General features: G+C 31.5%; 1 protein-coding gene and 1 pseudogene across 1 annotated transcript; both read right to left on the bottom strand.

Annotated features, from left to right (window-relative positions):
* Positions 1–14: 14 nt before the first annotated feature.
* LOC142620871 (dehydration-responsive element-binding protein 1B-like) lies at positions 15–1,095 on the bottom strand. Its single transcript, XM_075794171.1, has one exon. It carries the CDS (start codon positions 873–875, stop codon positions 159–161), a length of 717 nt encoding a protein of 238 aa, XP_075650286.1. The 5' UTR covers positions 876–1,095; the 3' UTR covers positions 15–158.
* A 3,104-nt stretch (positions 1,096–4,199) lies between these two features.
* Positions 4,200–4,718, bottom strand: LOC142620225 (dehydration-responsive element-binding protein 1B-like; annotated as a pseudogene).
* Between the last annotated feature and the right edge of the window lie 8,782 nt (positions 4,719–13,500).

The following is a 13,500-nucleotide window of genomic DNA, read 5'->3' as shown; positions in this document are numbered from 1 at the left end:
CCAACAATCCCTCACTTCCAACTATACATATGCGATTCTCCAAAAAAAAAAAAACATATATAGAACTCATACACACTCCTATCTCTTCTGTCCAAAAAAAAAAACATATATATAACTTATACACACTTATAATATTACTATTATAATACCAAACAAATTTAATAATTCCATAATGACACGTCACTAGCAGCCTCCATGTTTTCTCCGTCATAACAATGAGGTGGAGGCAACATCATCCCTTCTGCCATACTTCTTAACAACTCTGGCATACCGAAAACCGCTTCATCATCCATAAAAAGCACTCTTTCTGCCTCCCTCTCTTCAGCCACTGCGGCTGCTGCTGCTGCTGCTGCCGCCACAGCCACTGCTGCCATTGTTGCGGCCGCCGCATTTTCTAAACTCTGATTCAATTCATCCCCAGAAACCCAGTCCAACTCTGCAGGCCGAAATGCCTCGGCCGCCTCCGCTGCAGCTCGCTGAATATCCTTCGCAGTCGGTGATGCCGGAACTGGCAGCCGCCACGCCGAGTCAGCAAAGTTGAGACACCCAGACCTGCCACGGAGTGCAATCGCGGCCACATCATGTGCACGTGCTGCCATTTCTGCGGTGGGAAAAGTCCCAAGCCAAATCCTGGACTTCTTATTGGGCTCACGCACTTCAGAAACCCATTTTCGTGGGTTCTTTCTCCTCACCCCTCGGTACACTGGGTGTCTCGTTTCTTTAAATTTCTTTCTCCCGTCTCGTTTTTTAGGATTTTTTGAAGCCAATATGACATCCTCGTTCGACAAGTTCACCATGTCACTCCCGAACTCTGAGGAACTAATATCAGGCCCCATTAGATACTGTGGGTCCGAGTAATGTCTTAACACATCCATGCGTGTCTGACACAAAGCTAAATCTCAGAAGGGCTGTGTTTGTGTTTGTGTTTGTGTTTGTCTTAAAACATCCGAGAAATATCTTAATTAGGACAGTAATCTTCTTATCTCACTCAGTACGTACTTCTAGTGAGCTTGTATTGAAGTAGTGTAGCAGAAGATAGAGGCACGGTAAGAGTTGCGTTTGCGTTTGTGTTAAGAAGAGTGAGAGTGAGAGTGAGAGTTGGTGTTTGTGTTTGTGATAGTGTTAAGAAGAGTGAAAATTGGGACATATATATATATATATATATATATATATATAGTCGTTATGTGAAAACAAAGCGTTAAGGAAGTGACACGTACGGAGTGCGAGATAATGGAGACAGGCTGTGAAGAAATGTCCCCATGCCGACGGTTTGAACTATTTGGCTTGGAAAGATATTTGTACCATTGGGATTTTTCTTTATTAGAGTCAAGTGGATTGTGGGGTTTTCATTTGGATAATTTGTCCTGTTCGGGACTTTGAGTGAAAGTGACTGGGGCCTATAATATATTAATTTTTGTCGTTGCTAAAAAAGTAGTCTTGCGTGGTGTTTCTTTCTTCTACTCTCTGCGGCGAATGAATATTTGGTTGTATAGTACAGGTGTCAACTTCCAGAGTCAAGGGACAGTATGTCTTTTTTCATTGTCACTATGCACATAGTCTAGATATTTTATCAACTCATGCTTTGTAATTTGTAGTTTGTACCAGTACGAGGAGACAAATTACCCGCCATTTTCCTTGCGTTTTGAAAAGTCCACAATCACAACCCATCGCATATAATTTATTGCAAACATCTTGTAAAAATATTGTGAAAAATATTTTTATTTTATTAATAACATTTTACAGCTTACTATTATTTTAAAATGTGGGTTTTATTTCTATTTATACTAAAAATTGATTAATATCTTATTCAGATAATAAAAAAAACTTAATTATTAAAAATGAAAGTCATAAGATGAAACTCAACACTCAGTTGATAAAAAAAGCTCAATCATCATAGACGAAAGATGAAACTCTAGGAAAAAAAAAGAAAAAGAAAGAAACACTTTCTTCCTTGATGGATGGGTAGTTCTCAATTCCCCCTCCCCCAATTATCTTTGAAACCAACTATGGACGCCAATCAATTGTCGGGAAGAAGAAAACCATCCTATCGACTCTCATTCACATTAGAAGGGTGTGCAAAACAACAACACTATTTATATCTTTCTCTTGGAGGAGGTGTATGTGTTACTAGGGTGATATGTGTATTACTAAGTCTATTTTCTTATTTTATTTTATGGAATTGCCACTAACCAGGTGTGATTAATCATTTAATGTCTAATTCATTTTAATTATCTAATTAACTAAAAACCAATATTAGGGGCTCCTAAACTAATTAAAGTAACCAATAGTCTCGAATCAAAGATTATTGAACCTAAAAGTTCAGTTACGTGTTGAGAATGTGTTAGGATAATACCTTATTTTAATTTAATCAAAACAATCACATTTTGAAATATAACTTAAATACTTAGCATTTTTGTAAAGAGTCTTTGTACAAACTATATATATATATATATAGCTTAAGAATATAGTATTTACATATAAATAACATATATATAAATTACACATTGACGCTGCAGCATTTTTCTGGGCTCTTTTTTTTTTTTTTTTTTTAGACCAAGGAGATTGATTAACTAAACAACAGAAATTAACAAGCACAAATGTTGCGAATATAAAGTTTGGCTTTATCTCTATATATTAAGAGAATTCAAAAAGTTAGTTATGATTTTAAAAAATGTCAAAAATACCTCTAATTTAATCAAACAATCCTTATTCTTAAAAAAATTTAAAAAATTGGGTTAAAACTGTAATTCAACAAAATTAAAAAAAAAATTACTAGAGAAACTTTTTTTTTTTCTAAAAATTAAAACACTCTCTATTTAAAAATATCCCACTCACATTTGATATATTTTTTCCTAAAAACTAGCACATACTAAACTTAGCAATTTACTTAATTTCAAATCCTAAATTTAGTTTCTTAAAAATTCTTTCCTATGTAACCTCACTAGAAATAGATAAATTCAAATTGAAAAATTACATTAAACTCAAAATTAAAAAAAGAGCCTTATTGGATTTGTGGAGCGCCTGTGATGAGGCTAGTATATCTTTATGGGGAAATTATTGTGTATTTTCGGAATACCATAATACGTGCTCTCTCCTATTGCATGAACGGTGGGTCCTACTAATTAAATTTGTGGGGAGTAAAAAGATCCTGATGGGAATGTGGGCCTTTTGGGCCGTGCTAAGGAAGACCGACCTGCTCATGGGTTTGGAATCTGTTAGTACTACGGGTCGGCCCATATGCCGAGGATCCGAGGATCCAGCCGAGGGTGAACTTCCCCTCGGACGGACACCGGAGAACCCGGGACTTCATGGTAAAGGTTAGGGAATGATACGGTCAAGACCAATGGTTAAAAGGGGTGAACCATTGAATGTCCTAGAAGCACCGATGTTAGAGAAATACCAAAGATAAAGGCTGCCACCTCCACATTAAAGACCCTGCACCTACCACCCTGGCCGCATTAATGGGGAAGTGACACCTGAACAGTGGAAGGGAAACTTCTGGTTACTATTCAAAGGCACTGAGAAAAGAAATATCTAGGCTAAGGGGGAGTTGGGGCAACACGTGTACAAAGTATCAAAGAGATGAGTATTTAAGGAGCAACCTAGAACAGGAATAGAGGCCCCTTTTTTTTTGTAATCTAAAAAGAAAGAAAAAGAAGAAACAGAAAGAGATAATATAAGAACAGCTCTTGGCTTACGTCCGAGGGGGTTGATTTACAATATTCCTTATTGTTTTCAAGTGTTATCAATCTTTGACTTGTCATTTAATCCTTAGACACTTCTAACCTGGATTTCAAGCCCACATTCTACAAATTCATATTGTTTAAGGCTCATTGGGCCTGAGCCCGTAACTGTTTTTGGGGTCAGGTGCAATTATGCACTTACAAAATTCATGGTGAAACTTATTATTTATGTGAGAGGAGAGATTACACATTTATAATACTCTGAAAATACTTAATAATTTTCTATTTTTTGAGCTCCTTCGATTCAACACTAGCCATACTTGTGCATGGCATTTGCCCAAACATAGTATTCCCTAGTAGTACTTTTTTTTTCCCTCTCAAACAGTTTCCCTTTAACACCACACAATAAAAAACAATAAGCACCGAAAATAAATTTTGTCTTCCTAATAATAAGAACCACTCTTTATGCTAAATTAAACTTAATACTATTAATCTATAATATATTACTAATAAAAATCAGATTGAATAATTCCATAATGACATGTCACTATCAGTTTCTATGTCATCTCCACCATAACAATGAGGTGGAGGCAACAACATCACCTCTGCCATATTTCTCAACAACCTTGGCATGCCAAAAACCACCTCCTCATCTATAAATTTATAAAAAAAAAAAAAACACACATCCCGCCTCTGTCTCTAGCTTCGCCGCCACAGTCATTGCAGCCTCATTTTCTATTCTTTGCCTCAATTCATTTCCAGAAACACTGTCCAACTCTGCCGGCCGAAATGCCGTAGCTGACTCTAATGCCGCCTGCTGAATATCCTTTGCCGCTGTTGATGCCGAAACCAGAATCCTCCACACCAAGTTGGCGAAATTGCCGTGACATCATGTGCACATGCCGCCATTTTTACGGTGGGGAAAGTCTCAAGCCATATTCCCGAATTCTTATTGAGCTCATGCACTTCAAAAACCCATTTTCGTGGGTTTTTCTTCCTCACTCCACAGTATATTGGGTGTTTTGTTTCCACCATGTGAGCACTGTCAATCTGAACCCGAGACCCAAATATTAGACCCCAATTAAATATTGTGGGTCCGAGAAATGTCTTAAAACATCCATGTATTTCTAAAACAAATCAAATCTCAGAAGGGTCTTAATTTATAGTAGTTATGTAATACACTAAAAGAAGACACTCTTTTTTTATCTCGCTCAGCACTTCAGTTTAGTTAGCTTGCTTGTATTGAAGTAGTAGCCGTAGATATAAGTAAGCAAAGGGTGGTGTTTGTGTTTGTGTTTGTGTTTGTGTTTGTTGAAGGAGTAAGAACTAAGAAGAATGAGAGTCGGACATATACTTATTAGACTTTGGGACTAATACAAAACGCTAAGGAAATAACGAGGAGTGTGATAATTAGCCAGGCTGTGATTTGATGTTCCCCATAATTTTCGACAACAATTTGGAATGGAAGTTAGTTATTCGTAAGCAATGCCAGGCTACAAAATTTTACATATTTTTTGCCATAACTTGACACATTCCGAGTTATGAAAAGTAGTAATCAAATGTGAGTTCACACTTCTACCCTACAAAAATCAATATGTTACGAGTTGCAGTAAAAATTTAAATTTGTATGGTCTTAGCAATATTATTTTGGATAAGATATATTTGTAACTGTTGGTTTTTCTTTTTGAGCCAAGTGGATTGGGGTATACTGTATTGTGACACGTGGAGAATTTGTTCTGTTCAGGATTTTGAGTGAAAGTAATTGGGTATAGTTTTGCCGTGGCTAAAAAGTGTATGTGTGGTGTTTGCAAAACTATACCCAATTACTTTCGCTCAAAAATTAAAAACTTAGATGAATATGTGACAAAAAATTAGACTCCAATTAAAATCTAATTTAGAATCTAATTGGATTTGCACTTTTCGATTTTTACACTCAATAATTTACTTAGCACAAAATTGAAAATTAAATGGGACACATGGCGCAAAATTGAAAATCCAATTAAAATCTAATTAGATTTTCTCTGAGTTTAGCTATATATATATATATTAGATTCTATCATGTTCATATAAAAAAAATAGATTCTGTCCTTATGCTTAAATGAATTTCTTTATTTTATACTTTTTTTTTGGTATATTTTCATTTATTTATATTAACAATTGATCGTTACAAAGTACCAATAACAATTAGAAAAAAAAAAAAACTAATCGGTTTAAATTATATTTCAATTTTAGCAACAAAAAAAGCAACATTTTTCGATTTTCTGATCACAAATTATTCCCTTTTTTCCCTAACTATTTTCTTCAAATCTTAATTTTTCTTTCATTAGTTATTTTATCCTCTAGGAGCATTCACATCCAATTATGCATTAAACATCACCAAAAAGTCACTTTATTTGGAATTTAAGTGACACTTCCAATTAATAAGTAGAAAAAAAAATAAGAAATGGTGTAAAATTTGTGAACAATGTTGGGAATGGCATGTAAGGCTTCAAAACATTAAGCAAAAGATTAAGTATAAAAGAAAAGGCTCAGTTGTTGTTGTATCTTTTTTTTTTTTTTTTTTTTTGAGAATGAGTTGCTGTTGTATCTAGTATCAAGAAAAGCAAAATTCTACATTCTTCAGCCCCCCTCCCCCAAAAATAAATAAATTAAAAAAATTTAAAAAAAAATCCAAAAGCAAAAAAAAAAAAAAAGAAGGAAATATTTTATTGGCTTTTGTATATGGTGCATGAGTGACTCATTAATTTTGCATAATACTTTTGAGCATAGGGGTGGCAAAATTGGACATGACCCACGAACCCAACACGACACGAAATTAGCAGGTTATGGGTTGAGACTTAATGAGTTCATGTCATATTCAGGTTGATATGATTGACCCGTTTAATAAACAATTTGGGTTAGTGTTTAACATATAGAACCCGTTTGACTCGTCTGATCCATTTAATTAAATGACATTTTACCAATATACTCTTCAAATTCTAAATATATAAACTTATTAGTTGTTGTGGTTTATTTTCTTTGACATATTGTGATTGGTTATTTATTATATTGGGATATGCTTTAGTTTTTTTTTTTAGGGGAAGGGATATGTTTTAGTTATGAATGATTATCTGTGATACGGTTACTCGTTAGTTTTGAATTTTATATTAAAAATATTTATTTGTTTGTTTTTTCATAATATTTTTTTTTTCATTTTGATAAAATCTGATAAACAGTCGACACGATTGACCCGTTTAATAAATTGGTCGTGTTAGGGTTGAGAAATCTTGACCTGTTTAATAAACATGTCGTGTTAGTGTTGATCTATACAGTTGAATACTCATGAGTTGACACGATACGAACCTGACACGAGAACACGAATTGCCACCCTAGTTGAGCAAACTTATTTATAAGCATTTTGTGGCTGCCATGTCCATTTGCGCCTAGGGTGAGTTGTGTGTTGTTATGCTAACGCCCAAGCAATGTAGCCACGCGTCATCCCCCAATCTCCACTTGTCATTATTATTAATGTTTTGTTTTTAAAATCTTTATTAGTCAAGAAGAATGACGTTGAATGAAACAACAGAGACTACAAACTCCATATGACTTCCCTCTTCAGCTGAACTTGTATGCAAGACAAAAATGTTTGTTTTTTTTTTTTTTCTTAGAAATTTGAAAGTAAGAATTAAAAAAAAAATGAAGTAAAGCGTTTGAGTAACTTTCTTTCTTAGATTTATATAAATGCCCCAAATGGGTAGACTAAATATTAGAGTACAAACTTATATATTCTACAAAAAGGTCCATTATACTATACATTATGGAAAACGGAAATATATTTCTTTTGTACATTATGGCTTTCGCCATCTCCAACTTTCTCTCACATCCAACATATATACATTACTTACACACTAACACTGCAGCATTTTCCTGGGGCTCCTTCAATTCAACACTAGTCATACTTGTTCATGCCTTCATGGCTTTTGCCCCAAAATATGATTTTCCCTAGCAGTACTTTTAGCTTAGTTACCTTGTATTGAAGTAGTTTCTGTAAATATAAGTAAGCATAGGGTGGTGTTTGTTTTTGTTGAAGGAGTAATAACTAAGAAGAGTGAGAGTTGGACATATATATATATATATGTAGATGTAAGGACCTTAGGATTACGCAAAATATTAAGGGTCTGTTTGGTTGGAAGGATAGAAAAGGGAAAGGATAGAAAATAAAGAGAGAATGAAAATATGGGAAGATAGAAATGTTTTTAGTTTTCCTAAGTTGTGTTTGATTGAGAGGATGAAAAAGTAGAAAGATGGAAAACTTTTTGGTTTGATTGAAAATAAGGTTTATATAAATTTATCATCATATTCCTCTTAAATAAAAGAAAAAAAAATACATTATACTTTTTTTAAAAATTGTGTATAGATGAAAGTGGACATTTCAAAAAATATAATATAAGAAATCATCCAAAAGTGTTTTCTTAAAAAATAATAAAAATAAAAATTAAGAGAAAAAAAAAAGAAAAAAGAAAAGAAGAACCCACCACTTGACCAAATAAAAGAAAAAAAAATAAAGCAAAAAAAAAAAAAAAAACCAACGTTTCAATGGAAAGTCAAAAGATATAAAAAAAAAAAAACCAACGTTACCGTGGGAAAAAAAAAAATCAGAAAAGTGGGGGCAGTTTTGTCATTTTTTTTTTTTTTTTTTCACTTTTCACTCCAACTTTCTCTCCAATTTTGAGAGATTGTATCTTGAAAGAAGAGAAGAGAAAACTTGTAGGCTCCACCACTTTTCTCTCCCCCTCCCCCTCTCAACCAAACCATGAAAAATATTATTTTTTCCCCTATTTTCCTTTCTCTATTTTTCATACTTCTTATTTTCAACCCAACTAAACACACCTAACAAAGGAACACAGAGTGATAATAAGTCAACAAGCTGTGTAGTGTACCCCATGCCGACGGTTTCAACCAATTCGAAGGGGAGATTTGTAAGCAATGTTAAGACCACTAAAATTTACACAATTTTTACCACATAATAGATTATTGTTGCAAGTGGTAAAAAGAAAAAGTAATAGGTTTGTATTGGTCAACGCTTTCATCACTTATAATTTGTCACCACGTGATGAATTGTAGCAAAAATATATTATGAGTTGTAGCAAAAATTGTGTAAATTTTTGTCATCTAGCATTTTTTATATTTGTACCAGTTGGGTTCTTCTTTTTGAGGCGAGTGGATTGGGGTATTGAATGGATGACAAGTGGAGAATTTGTGCCCTCAGAATTTTTGAGTGAAATTGAATGGGCATAGTCTAGTCTCTCTAGTCTTTAAATAATATCTGCTGAATGGGCATAGTTTTGTCGTTTCTAAATCCATATATATATATATATATATATATATATATATATATATTTTTTTTTTTTTTTATAGGATCTAAATCCATATTTGGTTGTACATAATGGCTGTCATATTCAGCGTCAAGGGAAGGTCCAACATTTTCAATTGTCACCGCTGATGAATGATGGCTCATAGTCAACATATTATTATTTTGACAAAATTACATTTTTGTCCCTAATATTTGTCACATATGTCAAAATGGTTCTTCATATTTCAAGTTAATTTAGATCTTAACATATTAGTATGGTTCTTAGGACATACATTAACAAATCTGTTTTTAAAGAAATTTTATCAAAAATTAAAAAAGTAGTTAAAATTTTTTCAATTCTCGATAAAAATTTTACCAAAAATAATATACTATTATATGTTTTTAGAGCACATATTAGTAAAGTTCTATTAATATTACGTTAACGGAAAAAAAAAATTGATGAACGATGATATTAAAATATTATTTTTTAGGTTATCTAAGCATTCATGTAGTCAATACACATGTCTTTAGTTTAAAAAATACTAATATTTGAAATTAGCTGTTGTTTTTTGAGCGAATTGAATTGACTGAAAGGGACTGAATTTCAATTTGGGATTGCCTTGTTTGCTTTAGTTTTCTAGTAATGCTAAAAGTAGCACGTATGGTGTGTGGGTCCCTCTACTCTCTCTACCCCAAAAAAAAATTCCAATAATGAATCAATATTGGTTGTATGTAAGTGTCAGTTTCAGAATCAAGGGATGGTTTGTCTTTTACGTTGTCTTCTACATTGTCATTGCTGATGAGTGATGATGCATACTCAAAATATTATCAACTTTTGTACCAGTAAGAGGAGACAAATTACAAGCCCATTTTATAATGTTAATTTTATGATGTATAATTTGATATTCTTTCATTTTTGACTTGAATCAAGTTGCTTTTTTTTTTTATATAATTAATGTACTAATAGTTTTCTTCTAGACTTTAATAAATTATTTCAAACAAAGATATATCTTTATCTATATATAAATTTCTTATATTTTTTATGTATATTTTTTCACTTATTTTTAATAACAATTGATTGATTTACATTGATTGAAAGATATTGACATAAACTTTAAGGTTAGCTTTATAAAACTGATAAAATATTGATATAAAACTCAATAGTTGACAAAAATTCTGATATAAAATTTTGATTTAAATGAGATAGAAAATTGATAGATAAACTTTAAGGTTAGCTTTATAAAACTGATAAAATATTGACATAAAACTCGATAGTTGACAAAATTTTGATATAAAATTCTGATCTAAATAAGATAGAGAATTGATAGAGAGTTTATTGAATAGTATTTTTAAAAAAAGAAAAATATTAACAAGTATCATATCATATCATAATTGTTAAAATTAAAATAATGTGAGTCTCACTATATAAAAAAATTAGATAAAAAATATATATATATATATAACACTAACCTTGACAAAATTCAGGCATAAAACTTTATAGTTGACAAAAATTCTTATAATATTGGATGGTAACTAGCACAGTACATAGATTTAAAAATACAAAAATTTTGACTAAACTGTTTTCAAGCTAAACTGTTTTTGCCGACTATCGCTTATTGAAGTTTGTGGATCCCACAATATTTTTTTTATCTAGAAACCTTTTTGTTTTTTTTGTTTGGACGGTGTTCCTGCCGGAAATATCTATTATAGTTGGATATATAACTAAAGGAATATTTTTTTTAAAAATTGTTTTTCGATGAGAACTAAGAGTGGCGTTTTCACACACACATCAAATCCATGACGAAGAAGAACCATCCTTATCCTTTTAAATAAAGATTTTATTAATATGTATCCTAATGTCACACAATAATATATTATTTTTTTTAAAAAAATTTATCAAGAATTTTTTTAAAAATATTTTTAAAAATAAATAGTTTAATATGTGTTTTGAGGCATAAGGGGATCTTTTAAATAATTAAGGTAAAAAAATTATCCTTCCTGCTTTAATAAGAAACACAAGTGGGATTGAATGATTGACGGATATGATCGTAACCACCTGAAAAGAATTTGCGTACTGTTCTAGTGTTTAGAATCTTTAGATTACTTTTCTACTTTGGATGTCAAGTTGGACACAAGTCTTGATTTTTATGGGTCCCTCAAGAAATCAGATGAGTTGCAGCTTTCTCACGTTAGAATATAAACAGCAGTTAGCCAAAAAAAAAAAAAGTTCTGTGAAAAATTATCTAAGTCTTAAAAAAAGATTTTCTAAATAATTTGTTACTAGCAAATAGCAATAAACATAATATAATAATAAAAAAATGTGAAAATCTCAAGAACGAATAAAACTTTTTTTTTTTTTTTTAAAGTTATAACACAGGAAAAGTTAAATAAAGAATTACTTTTAAAAACTTTTTTTGATAAAAAAAGTGAAATTGTTTTTTTAGCAATTTTTTTTTATTTTTCATAAAAATTGTATTTTTTAAAATGGTTCATTAATAAATTCCCTAAAAGTATTCAATAACTTACTCTAACAAAATTTAGATGAACAACTCAAATATGAACAAGAAATTCATTAAAAAAAACCTAAAAATTATTGCATCTAAAAAAATTAGAAGAATGAACTTTAAATTTAAAAAATATATATTATTTAATTAAATCTAAATATATAAAATGCATCAATTTAAACATCCACAATCGCTTTTAGGCCGCCCCTTGCAAGAGATAGGAACTGATGGAATGAATTATTGCAAGAGATAGCAAATGATGGAATGAATTATATATCATAAAAAAGTCCCTTAAGTAATTTCCATTACATGTGCAAACAAGGAACCATCACAATGGCACAAAGAAACACAAGTTCACATCTGAGATAGATTATAAGAATTTTGTGCCCTTGGACATAGTATATGTGGACATAAAATCTTGTTTCAAAAAGCATCAGTATTTCAGTGATATCCATATGCATCCAAATAAGATTGATATGAATAGAACAACTTGCAAAACATGATTTGACTTGATTCATATTCTATATTTATCCAAACATCCAGTGCTTGGAAGAAATGCTTGTGAGTGAAGAGAGATGAGTTATTTGAACTAGAAATTTTGTGCACAAGCAGAGATGGATGGTAACTAGTCACCTAATAATGTTGAAACAAGAACAATTGGAATTACTTTAAAATGTCAAGTACCTGATTTTATTTGACATTCCAACATTGGTAATATACTATTTTTAATAGGAATCTTATGCCACATGCTACTGACAAGATTGAAGTTCACCTATGTTGCTGACAAGATTGAAGTTTCTGATATTCTGTGCTTAGTGCTTCTTTCCAAGTTATGGGTTTTTTTACAAGCATTGGATGCTTATTTTTATTTTTTAGAATTAAGTGAATAAATTTCTAAAAGAAGCCAACAATGCGGTGATCTTACTTGAAGAAGATAGCAGAATCATGGACTTGATAGCTAAAACAACAAACTGTATGTGCACATATTAACTTGAAGAAGATAGAAAACGTGCGGTGTTTTCAAATTTAAATATACTTTCCACCTCTCATTTTATAAAAAATATCTTCATTTAGTTTTTGAGGATGTTGCGAAAACTATTGAGTAATTGAAGTTCTTACTTATCAAGACTTTGTTTGATTGGTCTCAAACTTGAGGATTTATGCACTGTACTTTGATTTTTTATATTTAGTCTCAAATTATTTTCTCTAAATGATTTTCTTGTATTCATTTTAGGTATTGTGTGTTCATCATGGCGAAGATGATAGGGTTATTGTTTATTGTATTTGAAGGGGAAATTTAGAAGAGTTAATTATTTTTTTATTTAAATAACCATAAAGGGTCAATGCAAAGGCTCGAACTAGGGTATCTTTTGTTTAAAATAGACGTAACTTACCTCTAAGTCATTTCCTCTAATATGTTAAAGAGTACATTTAGAAATAGACAATCTTTTGCAAATTATCTTATGCTTACCACTAAGTTATGTTATAAAGATCTTACAATTAAATTTAATTTAATCTTTTAGGGACCAATCAAAATTAACCTAAGATAATTTTATGCATGATTGTCTAGAATCTTTGAATCAATTATAATTTTCCTCTCCATTGATAATGATCACGATGGATGCAGTTTCTTGATAAATATGTTTATAAATATGCCTAGGCTAATCCCTTGGATGCTACGGTGATATGTAAGTTGCGATCAGGTGTGTGAGGAGTGATGAAAAAAAATATCTAAAACATCATAAACATATGGTTGGTTTTCGAGTTGGGATGATAACCTAGCACTATAGACTCTCTAAGACTCTGCAATTTTGTACACTCTTGCTTATGTATGGACATTGGTATTTGTATTTGGGGATGTTGGTACCATCCAATGTGACTAAAGAACCATTTACTTCATTGTAAAATATTTTTCAATGGAAAAGACCAATAAAACATAAAACAACTAAGGCTGCGTTTGTTTCGGTGTAAAAATATTTTC

This window comes from Castanea sativa, chromosome 12, assembly GCF_040712315.1.
Source record: "Castanea sativa cultivar Marrone di Chiusa Pesio chromosome 12, ASM4071231v1".
In the NCBI taxonomy this organism is placed as follows: Eukaryota; Viridiplantae; Streptophyta; class Magnoliopsida; order Fagales; family Fagaceae; genus Castanea; species Castanea sativa.
This window is presented reverse-complemented; position numbering and strand designations above follow the sequence as displayed.

What these genes read in the sequence shown, in the direction of transcription:
- LOC142620871 (XM_075794171.1), bottom strand. Translation starts at nt 875, where the DNA reads ATGGATGTGTTAAGACATTACTCGGACCCACAGTATCTAATGGGGCCT.